At 40.1% G+C, this 23,954-nt stretch overlaps 1 protein-coding gene across 1 annotated transcript in view; it reads right to left on the bottom strand.

Annotated features, from left to right (window-relative positions):
* LOC117515357 (pleckstrin homology domain-containing family A member 7-like) overlaps positions 1-23,954 on the bottom strand; it is a 502,114-nt gene that overhangs the window by 146,304 nt on the left and 331,856 nt on the right. Inside the window, exons 6-7 of the mRNA XM_034175889.1 lie at positions 17,010-17,114; positions 15,292-15,364 (exon numbers count right to left, since the gene is read on the bottom strand). Coding sequence (XP_034031780.1) covers positions 15,292-15,364; positions 17,010-17,114 — 178 coding nt within the window. The remainder of the gene's footprint in view (positions 1-15,291; positions 15,365-17,009; positions 17,115-23,954) is intronic.

Consider the following 23,954-nt stretch of genomic DNA (forward strand, 5'->3'; position numbering starts at 1 on the left):
TACAGACTGGCCACGAATAAAGCATTTTTATTACGTCTGCTTTGCATCAGATGCGTTCACAGCTGGATAGTGATGCCAATGGCCTGAGTGTGCTTCATTTATGACCACAATGCAGATGCCGTGCACACACAACATGTGCGCGATGCATCATAATACACCCGTAATACTATCATGATAATGGCAATGCGTCTGATCCGTTTCCTCACTACATGCGTTATACAACCGTGATTGTTCATCATATATTTGCTATATATTATTAATATATCCGTAAGTCATACTGGGACATTTGTCATTTTTGGCCATTTTTGTTGCGGACGACAACGAACGACTGTACTTTGTGTACTCAATTCATGCGCAATTAATCCTCTCCCCAGTGGGACAGGGCCCTAAAGTGCAAGGGATCAGAGGATCCAGTGTTCGAGTTGTGAAGTTCCTACATTGACATGGTGGAGCAACTTGTGTTTATTCATGCAACTAGAATGGGTGATTGGCTTCTACACCTATTAACACTCAAGATCAATCTGTAACACTTTTATGAATTTCATAAATAAACCTATAACACTGTTTTTATCCATAAATTAGCAAAAATGGGATAAGCCTCTCCACACACGTGCTAATAATTAGTGATCGCTTATTTATTTTATTCCTCTCTGAGTGTTAGCAGGTGCATTTCTGGAAAATGCCTCACTCATCAATTCTTGGCATTTTTAGGCCTGTGACGCACATTTTAGAATGAGCAGAAATATCCCCATGAGTGACAGAGGGAAAATGAGAAGCTTCGGAGCTTTCATTCGAAAGTGATGGCTCAGATTTACAGAGGATTTACAGACAGGAGATGACACGCTTCACCTCGAAACTGTTAACTTTTTTAGTGTTGGATTTTGGCACCTAAAAGTGTGGTGACGTGCTGTTTGTGCAGATGGTGGTTTACATGGATGAGGGGACATCTCTATGCTGCTGTTTTTAACAGACTTCCTGACACGGACATGGATTTGTTACATTGGAAAATGTCAGGTGCACATAAAACTTCTCAGAGCTGCTGCTTTCACCGTGACTGCATCAAAATTAATGGTTATCACTTAAAAGCGAGTCATAATAACATGACATCGCACTTATGTAAACTTTGGAATTAATCTGTGCCTCGGTCCTTAACGTTAGCAGCTACATTCCATTGAAGAGCACGCTGGGACGCTTCTAACAGCTATGTCACTTGTACTTTGTTGTCAGACGTCTCTGTAGTTGTTTGTTGCGAATGTCATATACTTTGAAACCGGTCACGGAAGTAATCGGAAGGATCATCAGATGGTCACTAACAGCCTAAATCTAAATTGTTATGATTTTGGTGTGACCCATCCTTTAATGGAAAATCTTCCTGTAATGCAACTCAGGTTCATCAAAATATGGTCCTCCACTGCTTTTTAAAACCTCACAAGTCAAAGTCACTTCCACCTCTACATCCTGTGGCTGAACAAAATTTTTCACTAGCAGCCAGATGGTGTCCGAAGTGCTTTACAGTAAAATCAAACAACAAGAATTCACAAAAATAAAACATACAATGGAGTTAAAAAGGCACAGCACCACTAGGTATTAAAAGCCAGTTTAAATTAATAAGTCTTGAGCTTTGATTTTTAAAAGTACTAGCTCAGAAATAGTGTGAAAATCAGAAGGTAACCCTTTCCAGTCTGGGGCCAGATACCGCAAAAGCACGACCACCCCAGAGTTTGTATTTTGACCTCGGAACATTTAAATAAAGTTGACTAGATGCCTGTAATGTCTGTAATATCTCTTTTCCTTAGTAGTCCTTAGTGGGCGTAGCAAGGTGGCGCCGTTGTATGTGGCTTGCCGTCTGCACCCACTGAGTTTGCTGTTTTTCCTGGTTCTGCTACCTCTTGTACAGTATGTGTCACTGCTCCTGGTATACGATCACCACACTCTTACCAATGTTCGTGTTTCTATGGAAAACGTGGCTATCCTTGGCTCTGGCAGACAGCCAAAGGTGCTGCTGCCTGAATGATCTGTAGCCTTACTGTACTTACCTGCCCAACTCTGTGACCGAATTGAACCTATTCACTACACTGCAATTGTTTTTTGTTGGAGAGATTTCCATTTTTTGAATTCTGAGTTGGGCTATTTTTATGCATAAATTGTGAAATCAGATTACTTTTAACCTGAGACAAAACAACAATTTTTTCAGTATTGTTTGGTGAATAAACTTGTCAAAAGTACTTACTGATATCTGTTATGCTCTTAAGGTGCCTTGACATTTTCAAGTATTTAACCCCCGCACTGCCGTGCAATTCGTCGTGTCAATGCCACCCGCTGTGTCCCCCTGGATGTTGCACTTTGAGCTGCTGGACACTGTGTTCTATAAAATAATTACTTCGTAGTGGATATTTGCTCTCAGAGTCTCACTGATGAAAACACCGCTAATTGCTTCCGGAATCACAGAGGAATTTTTTATTTTTTTTATTACGTTTATGATAGCTTTAACATCTCATCTTAATTGTTCAGATGTGATGCGCTGCGCTAATGCAGTGACACGCATTGACACACAGTGTTTTTTAATTGTTTGCGCAAGGTTCAAGCTCACACAATTAATGGGTGCCAGAGATTTTGAACATTTCAGAATTTTCTTTGCGCACTTGCACAAAACTGCACAGTTTACAATGGTTTACAATGAGTTTACTCTCTGGCACAGCAGATTGCGTACCAGTGCGCGGATCAAATTCATGCAAGTGTCAAGGCACCTTTAGATCCACAAGCTAACCTGATCTGTCATACTTCTGAGCTTCTGACATACCCATTTATTCTCTGCTGCTTATCCAGCTCTGGGTTATGATGGCAGTAGACTAAATAACTCATCCTACACTTCCACTGCCAAGATCCTCTTAACTCTTTCTGGGGAAGAGTTCCCAAGCCACCCAGGAGATATAATTCCTCCAGTGTGTGCTGGATCCTCCCCATGGACTCCTCCCCATTGGATGTGCCTGGAAGACATCCTAGTAAGATGACCAGGCACCTTCCTCACCAGATGCCCGAAACACCTCAGTTGACTTCTTTCAAAGCAAACAAGCAGCAGCTCTACTCCAAGTCTCTCCTCGATTTTCATTTTTAAATTTTACATTTATAAAATATAACGGTGGTAAAATTTAAACACTGTAATCACAAAAAACAGAGAACATATCAGTGATAGCCCGCTCTCTGTCTCTACAGACTGTGATATTGTTGTGCTGTTGCTGTTTGCACATTCTTACATGCAAAATAAATAAACAACAAAAACAAATACAACCCCCATAATTATACTGTATTCATGAACCTGTATTCCATCATTTCTCTATTTCCAACACTCAGAATAAAAGCAGCTCTCTCAGGCACTGCACATATAAATTACTGTAGAAAGCAACACTGGGAGGAGGCATTTATGGCTGGAAAATAGTACACACATGTCCGTGCTCACACACACGTGTGTGCGCTAATTAGGAGGGACGGCAGCTGGCCGAGCATGATTCAAAGATGTAGAGCAGTTCCAACTCTGTCACAATGGAGTCAACAATCTGTGAATGTACTGCATAGTGTGTGCGCGTCAGTGCATGTTCAATATGTTTGTTTTTGTCTGTCTGCACGTCTGCACTGACTGTGTGTGCTCGTGTGCGTTGCGGTGGTCTATTTTTAGGCTGAGGGTAATTCTGTTGAACATGCTCTGGTCACTTCTGCAAAGCAGCACTCAGTCTTGTAGGTGAGCAACTCAGGGGTGCAGAGCAGCTATTTCTCATGCTAATAGAAAGATATTAGCCAGCCTAAAAGCTTTGGGAATTTGGTTTGAGCCAGTTTAAATGACAAGTTAAGGCCCCCTGACACTTGCACAACTTTGATGCACGCACTTGCATGTCCTGTGTCATGCAGGAGAGTAAACATGTCGTTAACAGGTATAAACTGAATGTGAGAGGGGCATCGGTGCGTGCAATTGTGCAAAGAGAATTTTGAAATGTTCAAAAAAATCTTTCACGCAGAAATGTTGTGCAACATTAAGCGATCTACTCGCCAAGCTCGTCAAGTCAAGTAAAGAATTGAACAGTGCGAGTGATTGTGTCAGCGCACCGCATCAGAGTGCACCTCGTCTGAATGATTATAACAAGGTGTTACATCTATCACAAACATACTTTAACAGCTGCACACAAGAAGGAATGAACATGCAACCGTTTTACCAAGCTATGACAATGTAAACATGACAATCACCATTATAGATGGCTCCAAATGCTTTCTCCACAATGTTCAGCGCGCGTGACAACAGCTCCAGCTGGAGCGGTCCTCTGTGATTCAGGAAGCAATTAGAGCCATTTTCAACAGACAGCTCTCAGAGAAAAGGATTAATCTGCAAGAAAATAATTATTTTATATATGCAGCATCCAGCACACAGCGCGTGGCAGCCAGTGGAACAAAGTACATCGTCCACCTGGGAACACAGCTGGTGGGATCATCACGATGACGTGCGTGCAAGTTCATGCATCAAAGTTGTGCAAGTGTCAGGGGGCTTTTAGATGAAGGAACACTAACTGCATACCAAATGCATTCCCCTTTCTGTACAACTGTGGTTAAGTTACACAAAATACCTGCAGTCCATCCAGTGTAATTGCATAAATCTGATCATTGCTTAACCGTAACAGACTGACGTTGGACCTGGTTATGCCACAAAGTAAATTTTGGTTAGCGTAATATCAATAAAAAGAATGCATTTTTTTTTAACAGAATTAAACAATTTGCAATGTTGAGGTCAGGAACACAACATATTAGTATGGACTATGACTTTCCAGCAGCTGTTTGCTGCTTTGTTAAAACAGGTTTTTATTGTTGATCACAGTTGGCTTCACATGTCATCACTGTCACAAGCAAAAAGTGTAATTCTATGGTAATGAAATTAAAATGACAGCAAAATCGCCATATTTTGAGTACCATTAAAATTTGCTTTGATTATAATTCCATTGCCATAGACAACCTGATCAAAAAACTAAAGCTAAACTGGGGTTCTTTTATCATTTTACCTTTGCCACTAGGAAGAATTTAGCAGCTGCCACATTTCTTCCTTTATTGGATTACGGCGACCTTCTTTATATGCATGCCCCTGCAAATTGTCTCCTATCTCTGGACTCCATGTATGGCGTTGCCCTGAGGTTTGTTACATGTTGCAAAACCCTCAATCACCATTGCACCTTAGCAGAGTTGAGTGGCCTTCAATGGCTGCATGTCGTCTCTCACACTGGCACATTTTTTTTTACAAAGCGATCTTAGGTCTACTCCCCCAATATCTATGTGGCTACATTTCGAGAACCCAGAGCACTTACTCCTTGTGTTCCAATGATTGCTATTGCTCAATGTCCCCAAAATTCGCACTGAGTTAGGTAAGCAATCCTTCATGTACTTCACACCTGCTGCCTGGAACTCACTACAGAGAACTTTGAACTTGAGGGAACTAACTTCTCTTGGAACATTTAAAAACATTATGAGGGACTTAGTATCTGCCTCACTCCATGATGTCACCAGATTGTATTTGTCTGTTTTATTGTTGTCTGATTCTGTGTTCCTGAAACTTAATGTTTTTAAGCTGCTTTCTTGGCCAGGCTTCCCTTGGAAAAGAGATCTTTGTGTCTCAGTGGGACTGACCTGGTTAAATAAAGTTTTAATAATAAAATAATAATTACCATAAAATTACCCTAAAGCATGAAATTACACGTTCACACTGTAGCGAAGTTTATACTTTCGCAAATTGTGAAGATCTCTAAGCTGAACCAAATGCCAAAGGGCTGCCACAAACTACAATACACTGGTGCGAACACTGGCCCGCCAACCACATACTGACAATAATGCTAATGTTATCAAAATCACCACAAATTATCACGTCAACCTCGAAATACCACAAATATGTTATGCCAGAACCACATGATACCACATGTAAATGGATTGATAAGATCTTACCAGCACTCAATCATGGCTTGTACATTGTGGGAGAAAGAATACCAAAATCTACTATAATTATAGGATGAGTTGATGAGATGTAGCTGCATCATTATAACAAATGGACAATGATAATGAACCACAGCTGCTGCTGCAACTGAATTCATCCAAGATGGCCACACAAGTGGCAGCCTGTTGCAGTAGTACAAGAAGGGCCAAAGTCATCTCCACCTACTGAGGAGACCGAGGTCCTTGGCTGTGTGCAGGACACTGTTGACAACTTATGACTTTATGGTGGCATCCACCATACTTTACGCTGTGGTCTGCAAGGGCTGTGGAAGTTTTGAGAGGGACAGGAAGAAACTCCAGCAGATTAGTCAGAAGGGCAGGTGGTATCCTGGACTGTACTCTGGACCCCATAGAGGTGCTAAGTGAGAGGAGGATGTTAGCTAAACTGACATTAATTATGAACAACACTTCTCACTCCTTACATGAGACTGTGGGAGCCTTAAGCAGCTCCTTCAGTACAGACTGCTGCACCCACAGTGCAAAACAGATCGCCTCCGCAGGTCATTCACTCCAACTGCTGTTAGACTGTATATACCTCATGTCTTTAACACTATAACCACCTGCTGATTTTACACTATTCACAACTTCTACCGGCACTTTTGTGTGCTTTTTTTAAATGCACATATGTGCAAATTTATCCTGTGCAATAATTTTACTATATCTATACTGATATAATTTATATAAACACCTGAATAGATATTTGTCATATGATTGGTGTGTCATGTAACACTGATTATTCTTACCATTTGCCACTGTGTTCCATTGACCGTGCAATTTTGGTCATATCAAATGACAAGGCTCTATTTTAGGTGTTATATAAAACAAATAATGAATGTCTGGAGCCTCATCGAATGGAACATTCCATCTTTCACCTAATGAAATGTTACCATTGCACTCGTAAACATTCATTATTTGTATAATATTCTATTTTTACGCAGTCTCTTCACACCACTATTTATGCATTTACCAGCAAACACTGCAATATATAAATAAAGTTAATATCAATATATCAACTAGAAGCACTCAGAGAGTGCAAACCTCCGCCAAGGCCATAGGGTCACTGACCTAAAGAGATTCCTTCCTTGGCACAGTGATCTATTCAACAATTCAGTGTTACAACCAAAACTATGATACATACACTTTTCTTTCCTTTATATTTGACATCCTTGACCATGAAAACATACCACTAGAACTTGGAATCACTTTTATGTCTTTATTAGTTCAAAAGTTAATGTATAGAAATAATTTTTCGGTAATGGCGGTTTTCTTCTGGATCTAGCTCCATAACATTTGAAGCTACATCAAATCTGATGACACCTTACTGAATCAGTACAGATTCAGGTACAATTTGGTGTTAGTTGTGCATCTCTAGCTTCATTTGTCACCTCACACTGACACATTTTCTATTTTCCCTATATTTTTGCATATTCTGGATCACCAGATCCGGAATCCGGATGCGATCATTACCAAACTTTGTTGGTTGATAGAACATTTGACTATGTTACACCCTAATTTTTTTCAAGCCTTTCTGCCTTGGTTTTGTGGAGTTAGAAACTAGAATGTCAAAATTCCCCCTATCCCGCAATGGCGAAGAATCGTTTAAAAAATTCCTGGATCCAGATCGTGATCCAGATCACCACTAAAATTTAATCACTTGTTCCTCTTGTCATTCCCAACCACTCCACAAAATTTAATCAAAATCCATTCAAAACCTTTTGAGTTATCCTGCTGACAAACAGACAGACAAACAAACAAACGCGACCGAAAACATAACCTCTTGGCGGAGGTAATAAAGTTTATCTAATCTTATCTTAAGAAGAAGTTATAAATGCATGTATTGTATTTATGTGTAAATCTAGCATGTTTGGTACTTTTTGTCATACATTTTGTAAATGCATGAAATAAACACAGGCACATCTGAAAACTATATTTTTGTAACTGCCCAGGAGGTGATTTGTAAGACATTGTACACAAATGTTTGCATGCATATAGATGCACGGAGGTAACCCATGGTTTACTGAAACAAATCAATCAAACTTTGTTCCACCAAGCAGTTAAGCATGGAAGATAAGCTCAAAGTGACAATTTTGTGTTCCCATTCTTTGTTTGTCATTAGACATTATGCACAGTAAATGCCAAGTAACTATATTTGCTGTTTCGTAGTTGTGAAGTCCGTGATACACGCGAGAGGTCAGTTTCAGCAGAGTTCCGGTTCAGGGCATAATGTAAACAAACCTTGTGAAGTAAGACAACACCGGGGCATAGCACCTCCTCTAGATAACCCTCTCAACGTGGGTGAACGTGTCATCAACATAATCGCCCGTGAATTCGCTGACTCAACGCCATCCACATCCTCACTAGCCATTGTTTACATGCGCTGTGAGACGCCGGAGCTCTGCTGGCGCCGCAGTGCATTCTGAGAAGTGCAGGGGGCCACCAGAGGAATATGGGAAACATTAAAGTACCAAATCAGCTGGGCACGCCCATCATACAATGACAGCAACTGATTGTCACACTCATTTCTGGCTAATCTGACCGTAGGGTTTTAAAAAAAGTAGCAGTGTGTACAACAAATCACATCATACCAGTGTGGTGCCTAACGTTAGCAAGATGCCAAGAGGACTCGTCAAGTCTTAGATGGATTAGCCTACGGTTAGACATGTATGTTGTTAAACATTATGAAGGTGGAAATGCTGTTTAAGGCAAATTACTGACAGTGTTCTTGTTACATGAGAGAAACAGTCTTTGTATTTCTCTGTTCATATTATATAGCAATCAAAGAGACTCAAATTTGAGACCTTTTAGCAGAGCAGTGCCTCTCAAACTGGTCCCTATCTTGCACATTTTCTATCTCTCCCGCTTCTGCCACAAGCTGATTATGTGACCAATCAAGTACTAAGAGACATCTGAACATGTGTGGGTTAGGTGGTCCTTGAGAGCTGATTTAAAAACCACTGTTTTAGAGAAAAGTCAATCCTTTAACTTGTCACTGTTCAACAAAGTGACACAACCTGAGGAAAATAGAGATGTTTTAGCGGTATCCTCGAGCAAAACATAGAGGTACATATATTTCTAACTGAAAACTAGGACCTACCTGGAACGTCTAAATGACAGTGGCTTTGATAATTATCAAAGATGCCGTGCTGAATTATTATGAACACAGCATGACTAAATGTGCATACAGCTGCAGAGAATACAAGTGGTCAAGGCAGCCTGTGACATACAGCTCGTAGGGGGTGTTACAGGATTGATTTCTGCCTTTGAAGCTCCCTCTGATGTTTTATCACAGGCAGAATGGTGGAGACTTATTCAAGACATGGATTAATTTCACACAAATGATCCATCTTTCAATTGAAAGAAGGTTCTTTTACTTTTACTTGCACCATGATGGTTTTACTTGTCAGAATGAGAAATCGGTTTGATTTTCCCATTGGACTGTGGCAGGGGTGATGAGCCACAGCACCTGGGGGGTTGGAGTGCAGGGCAGGAAAACACGGTCTGCAGCATTAACACAGTGTCATGATGGATGCCTTGTCATCTGGCTACGGCGCCCAATGACACATGTTCCATCTTAGTCCCGCAGCACCTGTTGATAGGGCAGGATGAGATTTCATGTGAAGCCATGTGTGGACATTCAGTACACGCAGGTGGGCTGCTGAGTGATACGGACTAATTCTAGTCTTCAGCTTACTGTACTCTTGTACAAACCCAAGCCACAGCCTACAGCACATGAGCTTCCTTCATTCGGAAGCTTAAATTGAAGTTTGAGCACTTTGCTCATGCTGAAACACTTCAACAAATTTATGTAAATTGCCTGAGCAAAGGACAACTTGAAGGACAATACACAAGGTAAAGAGCGAAAAGAAAAGCACAGACACCAAAACCACTTGTTTTTATTGTTATTCTGCACACATCTGCTTACCATCACTCTCAGATCAAATTTGGGATCAACAAGGGTTATATTCTAGAATGAATATAAATTCATTCATAAATGTGATTCAGCAAGAAGGCCTGCAGTCTGTACAAGCAGAAAAGAGGAGGAAAGCTACATAATGATGAGAAAAATATGGAGAAAAGAGAAAAATAAATACAATAGGTGTATTTGTAACACTAAGTTTATTGAAAGGCATCAGATGGCCGATGCACTTTTTATGATGCGATTTTGCCTCAAGTTGTGGACAAGGTGGTGGTTTTGATGGAGTGGTTTGAGTGGAAAAACCAGTGGTGTTTCTACCATGTAAGTTTTCTGGCTGCTGCAGTCTCGATGGGTTGAATCAGCTTGAACTTAATAAACTTTCACTTATTTACAGCCCTTTCAATATTGTGTATCCACTTGTTTCTAAGCATTGCATTCTTAGGAAAAACATAGGTGTTCACATGTTTATCCCTGAGATGGTTATTGAAGCATCCAGGGAGACAACAAGCAATCACAGCGTTTTGTTTACTTCCTGTGTGTATCTGTAGCAGGCACACATTTCCCACAATCTTCTGCGTGCCCAAAATCCAATATGGCGGGTATGCAATCCCCCATTCACTTCTATTCCTCAATACAAGTAGTATTCCCACAAGCCACCCACCAGCCTCTTTTGAGTTGTCTTGTCCCCCCACACACACGCAGACACACATGCACGCCACTGAAAATAATATGCTATTCCATGCGATTTCCATTTTGAAGAAAAAAGAAAAACAAACAAAAAAACTGGATAAATGAATAATTTAACTATTCACATAAATTTATTTATGTAGCACCAAATCACAACATGTCACTCCAAGGTGCTACACACGGGTAAGGAAGAACCAGACTCGGTGAAGTCACCATCTGCTTTGACCATACCAATAACAAAATAAAACACAACTGTCAAACATGCAGAGAGAAACATTACAGCTAAGCAACCACAGACATATAGAGTCCAGTTATCACAGAGACAGATGGCTCCAAAGACAAGATCTAAGATGTAGAAATGTTTTTCAGTGTTCAACTTTTTAACTGTTAGACTGAAAAATAGAAACTTGAACATTTCCTATCATCAACTAAATTAAAGAGTATAGGCTACAAATTAGGATGAAGATATCACGCTCATCTAGAAACTCACATATGCACATACAGTATTTTTTTGTGCCGGTTGGAATGAATTTAACAGCAGCATTCCAATAACTGTGCATTACATCTAACTACTTGAAAGTGTCTCTGATTTGAGCATTCCTGCCACAAACCAGAGATATCTTGATTCTGCTATATCACTTTGGGTAGCAATACTAGACTAGGCTTTTACTGAATCATAAACAGATATTGCCATTTATTTTGATATTCTCAACTGTAATGTCAGAAGAAAACATGAATAAAAACCTAATTCCCTTATCTTGCATTTTTAAGACTTCTGAAAACCTGATTTAAAACCTTTCAATGACAATTACCTTATTTTTAAATGAACAAATTCAGTGTATTTTAAAACTTTTCAAGGAACTGCAGGAACCCTGAATAGACAATATATTGCTTGAGACCTACTGGGTAGATTTCCTATGTTGTCGAAGCTGAAATCCTAATTAACAATTTAAGGGGTTTGTATCATTTTAAAATTGCAGGCGGAAGGACGACCAGGAAATGCTTCTGTCTCTCTATTTGTGGCCCAAAAAAATGGAATAAGCTACCTGAGAAACTCCAACGATGTCCAAATATCAATCAGTTTAAATATTTATACAAAGAAATGGTGTTTGACGGATATGTATCTGATGGAAAACGTTGAGTTGTGTTGTAATGTGCTTCATTTAAATTCTTACTATTGAATGTACTGGGGTAACTAGAACAAAATAGGAGCTGTTATGAAATACTCACTTCCCTCAGCGGTAGTTATGAGCTACTACTGTTCAGGCTTTGTTGGAAATGAACGTGTATGAACTGGCATCTAGCCTGGGTTGATTTGACTGTATGAGTGGGTGTAGGTATTGATAAGCGTTGCTTCTGCCTACACTTTTCGGGCACCATGTTTATTGTTTATTGTTTTCTTGTTCTTTCTTTCCTGTAACTTTTGTTTAATTTTATATTTTGTTGTGTGATTTTGTGGTCTGCAAATGAGTGTTTGTTTTTTGCATTGGTGCCTAATAAATTCAAATTCAAATTCTCAATAACAATAATAATAATAATAATAATACTAATACAGCCTTTTATTGTCATTGTACATATTTCGGTGTCCAGTGACCAACTCCAGAGCAGAGATGCTGCCTTGGTCATAGGCAGAGAAAGGAGCAGACCCTAAATAAGCATGTTTTGATTATGGGAGAAAACTGGAGTGCCTGGAGGAAACCCACACAGACATGTGGAGAACATGCAAACCCCACACAGAAAGGCCAGGAAGCGATCCCATGACTTTCTTGCTGTGAGGCAGTGTTAACCACTAAGTCACCATGCCACCATTAATTAGACTGGGTTCATTCTAATCAGGTCTGAGAAGATGAGCAGGTGTCACATATTTACGCATCCTAGACACCACAGACCTACCTTAGGTACCACATAACAACCACCCAGGCAGACAACCCCAACAACACGCCCGAGTGCTACTTCAAAAACAGCTGTATTTTCTAAACTGTAGCAGCTGGAAATTTTCTAAGGTATTCATAATGTTCAGAATGACCATTACATGTTAGGGAGGGTCATAGAAAAGTGTAAAAGTTTTATTTTTGATATTTTAAGAAAAAATGGCAAAGATAAGTGGGTCGATGTATGGTAATACATCGAAAGAAAATGAACATTTGCCAAATATGATGAAATTTTACTTTCAGTTATACTGTTATCAATGGAATATTGATTTAAAGTAAAAAATATAAAACAAAATGTGTTTCTTTAGCAGACAGCAGTATCTAGAGATCTTAAATGTTTGAAAGATTATCAGGGAAAATTCCCAACAGCCAATAATACAACTTATAACACCACATTACTGTTTATTTTTCAAACACGTAAACACAACAAAATCCAGATATGAAGATTATGCTCATTCAGTGTTAGGGTTTCTGCAGCAATCACCTCCCTTGCATTTGTAGTACTTGCAACAATGGATTCCAGCAACCCAAAAATACAGGTGTATTTGAAGTAACACTCGGGACAATAAAGGGTGTGGTCATTTTCTGTAGAGTGTCTTAAATGAGAGCGTAGCGACATGACGAGTCAAAAAAAAAAAATGGTCACGTCACTCATAATGCCATCTTGCTGCCAAAATAGCGTTCCCTGTTAATTTGTCTGCATGCAAATCCAGCTATTTTATCTATTTAATCACTGAAAATGACAGGTTGTTGTGCATTTTGAGGCACAAACGGACACAACAAGGGCTTCAAGATGCAAGATGTACAGATTCCCTTCAGATCCGAACAGAAGAAAAATTTGTGAAAATAAAATCAGCCGTGTTGGATGGAAGCGACTTCATCGTCAAAGCTTTTATTGTTCAGTCCCATGTACAGTAAAACTCACCTAAATCATTATGGTATAAACCAGATATTCGCAGTCACCGGACAAAAACAGCCCCAGTGTTTTTGTATTGCTTTCAATGTAATAAACACCGCATATAATGGATTTCGTATAATGGATTTTGTGTAACAAATTTTTCGCTCATGTTGGATAAAATGTCCCGTCCGATTGCAATTTATTTCCATTTGAAAACCCAGAGCAGTCTGGACATGCAAACTAACAGAGATACAAATTAAAGTTCAGCTCTGACACTCTGACTAAAGTGGGGCCGGAGTCATTTCTGTGATTAAAAACCCAACAGTTTATTTTTTGTGTTCAGACTCGGACCCGCAACCTGGACATGCACCTGTTAAATTACACACAAAAGGCTGTGATTTGACACTTTTCTGCTTTCACTACTTCATCTGCCATCACGTTATGATAGTTTTTGCAGTGCACATGCTGATTAAAAGGATCAGAAAAGTCTGCACATTTACAGCATGAAGTCGGTAATTATACAGCTGTATAATTACCGTTGTTGAGGTTTAATTAGTCGAGAATAAAGCATAATCCAGCGATGGAGAACTTTAAACTGTCACGCACATCATTGCATGACACGGAATTACAACTGTGCAGCTGCATAAATAAAGCTTTAAATTAATTAAATAAATCATCATAAATTGTAAATTTATGTAAATTTGATAGCTTAACTATTTTTATATTTATTTTGATAGTACCTGTACCTGGATGTGTTGCTGTATGTGGTTAAACGATTTAAAAAAATGTAGAAAACATAAAAGGTTCATTCAGTAGTTCAGTGCACCATGTTCTGAGCTGATGCCACTCTCTCAAATAAGGCACTCTAATTTTCAGCCCATTTGTCCTGGACAGAGATTTCGGCACATATCCCAAGTTGTTCATTGAGGTCACATTAGTCTAGAACAGATGAGTTATCCTCTCCTAAAAGATGCGTGTACATGTCTAAAGTAGGAACTAGACTATCAGCTTTCAATCAGTTTCACTGATTTTGCAAGCCCACTAACGACTGGTGGACTGCAGTTGGCTGTAGAATAAGGCAAAGGAATCCCGACCAGTCGCATGTATGATTTTCAAAAAAGATGGAGATTTGCCATTATTTCTTGCTTAAGATCAGCTCTTATCAAGGCCACACCCCAGATTTTAACCAGATTTTAAAACATTTCTTATTAATTTTTTAATTATTATTATTATTATTATTATTATTATGTTATTTATTTAATTGCTAGCAAAAACATCACCACAGTGTCCGTATTAAAAATAGCAGCTTTAGTGTTGCTGGGAATGGAAGTGGACAAGTATGATCCACCCTGAGGTACCCCACAGCTGTTCACTGTTCACACATGTCCAGCATCAAGCAGGTCAGACTGTCATGTCAGTGTTTTAAACTACTATAATAATACAATTACATGCTTTGCTTCCACGAGGCGTTGTCATGACGACGCATGACGCAACTGGAAGCAGCCCCGGTGTGAAAGGGGCTTAATGAAGGGGAAGGGGGAAAGCCATCTACAGCACAAAGGGTTTTGTCTCTGCAGGGTGGCAACAAGTGAGGTGCTGAGGTGTCATCCAATGCATGGTAGAGTCCAGGTCCAGGACTTGAGTCAGTTTCTGTGATTGGGCACCTTGAACATCCTTTCTATAAGCAAGGAAGATCATTTCCATTGGAATCAGTGGGGCTCTATGTATCATTGAGGTGGTCATTTTTTTTACCATCAGCTGCATGTTTTTTTTTTCCAGACTTATTTTCTGCCATGTTTTCCACGTGACAAAATTCTGACAGTACTTTATCAAGGACTCACCCTTGTAGTAGAACAGACAGAAATCAGCCAAGACAAACCACTTCCTCTTCCAAAGACGCATTCCAGAACTGTCCTGCACAGACAAAATAAAAGTGTAATGAATGAATAATGAGAGAGGCAACAGTGCAGACTGAAGGTAATGAGAAAGAATAGATATATGAAATAGGAAGAGAGGGTAATGAGGAAGATAAAGGGCGAGCTGAGAAACAGAAGACGTGTAAGCAGCAGGGGGAAAATTAGGAATTCAGATACAGCAACAAAAAGCAAAAAAGCTCAACATAAAGACTAAGAGAATGAACAATAACGACAGTAAGTGGAAGCTCATCCACACGTGTTTATGATTCACTAACACTACCAGAGATGTTTTACTGCCCATTGCATCTTTTATGCTCTCGAGTTGAAAATGCTGTATTTGAAAGCTGAGAGAGAAAGACAAGTGATATAATCACACAAAGATGCATGAAGCTGCAACTAAAGCTGGTCTCCCACTGTAGATTTTTGGTCCAGATTGACATCTCGATTATAAAACTGAGGAAATCTGACCCTTTACTTTAGCATCCCTTGATGCCTAAAGTTGTGTGTCATATTATTAAACAGTCAGTTAGTGCAAACTACAAACAAATATGAATGCAGCCTTGGACATGAGAGCTTCTGGAAATGCGCACAACAGAACTACAGTCTATGCACTAACAACAGCAGTTATAATAAGAATTATACCACAAAACTAAAATGTATGTTATTAACTGAAAGCTGTCTTCTGCTAACAAGCGTGGCATGCTTTTCGTGGGATTGTGAATGCATCTTCAATTTCCAGAGGGGATTTAGAGGTCAGCAAACTGAAGAGGTCAGCAAACTGTGAGTCTAACTAACCACTACACTTCACAGGTGAATTTCATCCCGCTTCAATAAAATCGCATGCTGTTCACTTAAAAAAAACTCAATCTGCATTGTATTTTAATTTTAGTTTACACTGCAGTCTTGCACAAAAACATCTGCGCAGCCAAATCCACATTCATTTCAAGAAGGACTGACCAAATAATAACAAAGCCATCTGTAAAAAAATAAAGACACATTGTGTGCAAGGTCCAGTATGCAACAGTGGAGTGAGAGATGAGCTGATGCTCAGTTTCATATAATATGCTGCCCTACACATGCTCTGGCCACATCCTTACGTCACACTCCATGCCTCATTCAATCAATGCTCGCATCGTTCACACGCCCCGACTTTTGCAAAATATTACCCCATATCTGCACAAATTACCATTAGACTAGTCACTGTTTTGATGAGGATGTGTCCCCGCATTACAAATTTTTGAACACGTTTAAAACTTTCAAAATTACCTATATTTCACCACCTATTAACACCTATTACAGCCTATTTCAGGCACCAATTGGGGTTTTGCATCACAACTGAATTCAAATTATTTATATAGCACAAATCACAACGCAAGTCCCCTCAAGGCACTTCAGAAGGGTAAAGGCACCTTGACATTTAACCCATGCACTGCCGCACAGTCATGCCAATTCGACCCACTGTATTCTGCTGGATGCTGCACTTTGTGCCGCTGGATGCTGCGTTATATAAAATAATTATTTGTAGTGGATTAATCATTTGCTCTCAGAATATGCCTGATGAAACCACATTTAATCGCTCTGGAATCACAGAGGATTTTTTGTTTTTAAAATCTGCACATATTTTAAAATGTGTCCTTCCTTACCTGTTTGTACAACCATCCTCGCACCACAACTGGAACATTGGGGTTTCGCTTAATGGACTGCTCTCTCTTCCCAAAGCTGTGCAGCTTGCCACTGGACCGAGAGCCCTGAAATGCAAACATCCAAATATAAAGAGCTTAATGTGAGCCAAGAATCCATAGCAATGGCTGTGAGGAGCTGAGGAGTCAACAATCACAAAAATATGCAATATACTGCATATACAAATATACAATGTAACTGCAATGAGTGGGCACAGAATTACTTGACTGCAGCACTTGAGAGCTGAGTGCAGAATCTGTGACTGGGTTTGCAATTGACCTTGATCAAGACGAAGATCCAGGCTTTTAATGGCTTCCTGGACTCAGCGATTAGACGTGTATCTGCATGTGGTCAAAGTGTGTTGAACTTAGAGACATTCACTTATTTCAGCAGTGATATACATGTTTCTGGGTCTTATATGCTTCATGTATTTCAGCTTTTGAGATTGAAATGTGCCTGAGAAGAGCATATGGAGTAATGAGTTCACTGAACAGAGGCATTTGGCAACACCAACATCTTTGTAGGAGAACAAAGGTTAAAGTCTTTCAGGTCCTGGTGCTATTTGTCTTCTTGTAAGGTAGTAAAACTTGATGCTAACTGTTCTTTTTAGCCCAGATGATTGTTCCATGCATGAAATTTACACTGTTATCCCAAAACAGACAAAAATATAATTAGACCGTGGGCCAATGGCGTGGGCCAGAAATTCTATCTTGCAGGTTTATTGGGAGTTTCTATTGCCAACTTATTTTTTTGCTGCTATGAATCCTAAAAATATATAAATAATATTTCGATGTTGACATCCTTAAAAGCTGCTGTGTGATGTGAAAAATAAGGTTTGAAAGACAGAGAAAAAAAAATACTTCTTGTGTTCGCATTTTTTCTGATTAGTCAAGAGAGGGCGGTATAGTAATTTGAGCCTAAGCTAGTTCGATACCATAACAAACCAAAACATCAGCGTTTTACCTGTGAACGATCAAATTTCAGAGTCAACATGGCAGCACACACAAACAGGACATGTATTTGCCACATTTGTGAACAATTGGGAGAAATTTCACTCTTTACAACAGCAAGTTGAAGTTGCAGAAATTTCTATAATGTTGTAAACAATGGAAAAAGTTAGATGGCAAGGAGAGAGACATTGCACTGTTAAACTCAGAAATCTTTGAAAACGAGCAATTGAAGCCAGAGTACTGCTACTATCGGCCAGTTTTATATCGCCAGTTTTATGACTGATTTATAGTTGACAAACTCACTCACATTCCCTCTCAATTTGCAACTGTAAATCTCAACAAAATAATGTTGAGATTTGGGGGGGTGGGGTTGGGAGGGAGGAGAGAGACTGACAAGTTTTGCAAGGTTTGAGATAGGCCTACATTATGTAGTTCAGGGGACCCCAAATACATATGTTGTTGTTGTCCATTCGGCTGCTCCCGTTTTTGTCTGGGGTCACCACAGCGGATACAGCAGATTTGCAGTGGTATTTGGCTCAAGTTTTATGCCAGTTGCCCTTCCTGACGCAACTCCAGTGTAACCTGGAGAAACACACACGCTGGTGTTCCAAAGAGGTCTCCCATCCAAGTACTAACCAAGGCCCCGCACTGCTTAATATCTGAAAGCTGACGGGATCAGGCTGACACAGAGCAGACTAGCTGCGGTCACCAAATACATATAACCTTTGCATTTTTTTTTTTTTTTTAGAAAATGCATTCAGTTTTGCCTTCCCAGAATAGCCCTGTTTATGTCAAAGAATAAAATTTGATCTTAAGGTTGGGACCAGTCAATTTTTTAGAGTTAGAGTTACAATTTTTTTGATTAATAGAATCACTGGGACATTCCAAAGTATATTATTCCAAAGTATAGTGATAAGGCATGATAAGGCATAAGGCAAGGAACAACCTGTATCACAGTGCATTAGCAGTGAAGAAAGTCGTATATGAAGCACATGGTCTCAAAGGAATTTGGCCTCAGCATGGATCGAATCAAGGAAATGATTCCAACTGAATTATTCAATTTAACTACTTCAGTGACTGGTGCCTCAGATATGGTGGCTAAGGGCTGGATGGTCCCCACAAGTGTCGAACATAAATGTAAATCTTCTTAATCTGCATCAATTCCAAAGCATGTTGCCATGGGAATGACAATGCATCACCTGATGGGATCATCTCAAGTCACAGGCCTTGTCAGTGGCATTTGGTCATTCAGTTTCCCATTCCGTTGTACTTGAGCCTGACACAGCTCTTGCAAAACTACAGGCCTCCAGAAACAGCTTGGTTCCTGATGGCGTCAGGTTCACACCAACTCTCCTTGTCTGGGACCATAACGACTTCAGGGAGGAAACTCAGTGGGAATGGAACCACACATAATACAAATGGTGTGATTATTCAGCATGATCCCCTTAACTCTGAACATATGGCATCTGCTTATATTTCTAAAACCAAGCAATAATCTGTGGACCCTCCAATGACAGAGCTTCAGTCATTCCACTGTGGAAAACATGAAGACCCTTGCTTTGCTGATGTTGATGCCTCTGTAGCAGTACCATACAGAAAGTGATCTTAAGGATGGACCTTGCCTACTGCCTGACCTAACTGCCAAAGTTTGACTCTCTTCGACCTGGTTGGACTGGTTTTAATAGCCTTGTGTCAGCCGTATCTACTCCTGAGAAGTCATCATTTTGCTACCTCGCAATATATGATGCAAGACCTACACAAATGGCAACAGTTTACACCATCTTTTGCGTAGTGTGCATATAGCAGATAAGTTGAAGTTGGATGCAATTGTTGTGGTCTTTGATCAAGCAATACTCCAAAGCGCAGCAGATAAGATGGCAAAGCCCAGTTTTCTAGAAGAGGTTAGTTCTTTGTTTTGGTAAATTCCCCACATGCATGTCTTTGCTTGCATGTACTGGAAAATGTTTCCATCAGTCAGGCATCAGAGATGTCATCATAGAACTGAAACTTGTTGCTGCAGGACCGCTGAATGAAGTAATGTCAGGCCATCACTACAACAGAGCTGTCCATACACACACAAAATCCTGTACAAGGTCTTATAGAAAATGCGATGGAAGTCTATTAATGAGCCTAGATCCTAAGCACCACGCCAAAGCCATTAAAGTTACGTCATTGCTCTGCTCAACAAGACCATCTCATGTTCTCCAGGATGTCCCTGAAGAAGATGACACCATGTCCATTCTTGATGTGTATGATGCATATGTAAGGGCCCTGTCCCACTGGCGTTTAGAAGGATTTGCGTATGGATTGCGCACAAAATTGGCTCATATTCGCTTAACATCCGCAATAAGCATGAAACATGCTTGTGTGAGTCGGCTGACCCCCGCACACATCCGCAATTATCCGCAGATGCACATTTTCCATTACTAGGATTTTTGAAGTGCACAAAATTTTGGCTGCGGATGACATCCGCCTTACATATTCCATACATACTCAATACATACACAAACATACTCAATCTATGCGCTGTATATTTGCTGTCATCTGCTGATATCCGCAACCGACAGGGATTTGCGGCTTGGCAGCGGACTGGGACAGTGTGTAAAACGGATATTTTGCGTGTCCATCATGTCCACATCACGAACTAAAATAAGTTGTAGCGACTGCATACAGACTGGCCACGAATAAAGCATTTTTATTACGTCTGCTTTGCATCAGATGCGTTCACAGCTGGATAGTGATGCCAATGGCCTGAGTGTGCTTCATTTATGACCACAATGCAGATGCCGTGCACACACAACATGTGCGCGATGCATCATAATACACCCGTAATACTATCATGATAATGGCAATGCGTCTGATCCGTTTCCTCACTACATGCGTTATACAACCGTGATTGTTCATCATATATTTGCTATATATTATTAATATATCCGTAAGTCATACTGGGACATTTGTCATTTTGGCCATTTTTGTTGCGGACGACAACGAACGACTGTACTTTGTGTACTCAATTCATGCGCAATTAATCCTCTCCCCAGTGGGACAGGGCCCTAAAGTGCAAGGGATCAGAGGATCCAGTGTTCGAGTTGTGAAGTTCCTACATTGCCATGTGGAGCACTTGTGTTTATTCATGCAACTAGAATGGGTGATTGGCTTCTACACCTATTAACACTCAGATCAATCTGTAACACTTTTAGGAATTTCAATAAATAACCCTATAACACTGTTTTTAATCCATAAATTAGCAAAAATGGGATAAGCCTCTCCACACACGTGCGATAATTAGTGAGCGCTTATTTATTTTATTCCTCTCGGAGTGTTAGCAGGTGCATTTCTGGAAAATGCCTCACTCATCAATTCTTGGCATTTTTATGCCTGTGACGCACATTTTAGAATGAGCAGAAAGATCCCCATGAGTGACAGAGGGAAAATGAGAAGCTTCGGAGCTTCATTCGAAAGTGATGGCTCAGATTTACAGAGGATTTACAGACAGGAGATGACACGCTTCACCTCGAAACTGTTAAACTTTTTTAGTGTTGGATTTTGGCACCTAAAAGTGTGGTGACGTGCGGTTTGTGCAGATGGTGGTTTACATGGATGAGGGACATCTCTATGCTGCTGTTTTTAACAGACTTCCTGACACGGACATGGATTTGTTACATTGGAAAATGTCAGGTGCACATAAAACTTCTCAGAGCTGCTGCTTTCACCGTGACTGCATATCAAAATTAATGGTTATCACTTAAAAAGCGAGTCATAATAACATGACATCGCACTTATGTAAACTTTGGAATTAATCTGTGCCTCGGTCCTTAACGTTAGCAGCTACATTCCATTGAAGAGCACGCGGGGACGCTTCTAACAGCTATGTCACTTGTACTTTGTTGTCAGCGTCTCTGTAGTTGTTTGTTGCGAATGTCATATACTTTGAAACCGGTCACGGAAGTAATCGGAAGGATCATCAGATGGTCACTAACAGCCTAAATCTAAATTGTTATGATTTTGGTGTGACCCATCCTTTAATGGAAAATCTTCCTGTAATGCAACTCAGGTTCATCAAAATATGGTCCTCCACTGCTTTTTAAAACCTCACAAGTCAAAGTCACTTCCACCTCTACATCCTGTGGCTGAACAAAATTTTTCACTAGCAGCCAGATGGTGTCCGAAGTGCTTTACAGTAAAATCAAACAACAAGAATTCACAAAAATAAAACATACAATGGAGTTAAAAAGGCACAGCACCACTAGGTATTAAAAGCCAGTTTAAATTAATAAGTCTTGAGCTTTGATTTTTAAAAGTACTAGCTCAGAAATAGTGTGAAATCAGAAGGTAACCCTTTCCAGTCTGGGGCCAGATACCGCAAAAGCACGACCACCCCAGAGTTTGTATTTTGACCTCGGAACATTTAAATAAAGTTGACTAGATGCCTGTAATGTCTGTAATATCTCTTTTCCTTAGTAGTTCCTTAGTGGGCGTAGCAAGGTGGCGCCGTTGTATGTGGCTTGCCGTCTGCACCCACTGAGTTTGCTGTTTTTTCCTGGTTCTGCTACCTCTTGTACAGTATGTGTCACTGCTCCTGGTATACGATCACCACACTCTTACCAATGTTCGTGTTTCTATGGAAACGTGGCTATCCTTGGCTCTGGCAGACAGCCAAAGGTGCTGCTGCCTGAATGATCTGTAGCCTTACTGTACTTACCTGCCCAACTCTGTGACCGAATTGAACCTATTCACTACACTGCAATTGTTTTTGTTGGAGAGATTTCCATTTTTTGAATTCTGAGTTGGGCTATTTTTATGCATAAATTGTGAAATCAGATTACTTTTAACCTGAGACAAACAACAATTTTTTCAGTATTGTTTGGTGAATAAAACTTGTCAAAAGTACTTACTGATATCTGTTATGCTCTTAAGGTGCCTTGACATTTTCAAGTATTTAACCCCCGCACTGCCGTGCAATTCGTCGTGTCAATGCCACCCGCTGTGTCCCCCTGGATGTTGCACTTTGAGCTGCTGGACACTGTGTTCTATAAAATAATTACTTCGTAGTGGATATTTGCTCTCAGGTCTCACTGATGAAAAACACCGCTAATTGCTTCCGGAATCACAGAGGAATTTTTTATTTTTTTTATTACGTTTATGATAGCTTTAACATCTCATCTTAATTGTTCAGATGTGATGCGCTGCGCTAATGCAGTGACACGCATTGACACACAGTGTTTTTTAATTGTTTGCGCAAGGTTCAAGCTCACACAATTAATGGGTGCCAGAGATTTTGAACATTTCAGAATTTTCTTTGCGCACTTGCACAAAACTGCACAGTTTACAATGGTTTACAATGAGTTTACTCTCTGGCACAGCAGATTGCGTACCAGTGCGCGGATCAAATTCATGCAAGTGTCAAGGCACCTTTAGATCCACAAGCTAACCTGATCTGTCATACTTCTGAGCTTCTGACATACCCATTTATTCTCTGCTGCTTATCCAGCTCTGGGTTATGATGGCAGTAGACTAAATAACTCTATCCTACACTTCCACTGCCAAGATCCTCTTAACTCTTTCTGGGGAAGAGTTCCCAAGCCACCCAGGAGATATAATTCCTCCAGTGTGTGCTGGATCCTCCCCATGGACTCCTCCCCATTGGATGTGCCTGGAAGACATCCTAGTAAGATGACCAGGCACCTTCCTCACCAGATGCCCGAAACACCTCAGTTGACTTCTTTCAAAGCAAACAAGCAGCAGCTCTACTCCAAGTCTCTCCTCGATTTTCATTTTTAAATTTTACATTTATAAAATATAACGGTGGTAAAATTTAAACACTGTAATCACAAAAAACAGAGAACATATCAGTGATAGCCCGCTCTCTGTCTCTACAGACTGTGATATTGTTGTGCTGTTGCTGTTTGCACATTCTTACATGCAAAATAAATAAACAACAAAAACAAATACAACCCC

The sequence above is a fragment of the Thalassophryne amazonica genome, chromosome 8 (assembly GCF_902500255.1).
Source record: "Thalassophryne amazonica chromosome 8, fThaAma1.1, whole genome shotgun sequence".
NCBI classification, from domain to species: domain Eukaryota; kingdom Metazoa; phylum Chordata; class Actinopteri; order Batrachoidiformes; family Batrachoididae; genus Thalassophryne; species Thalassophryne amazonica.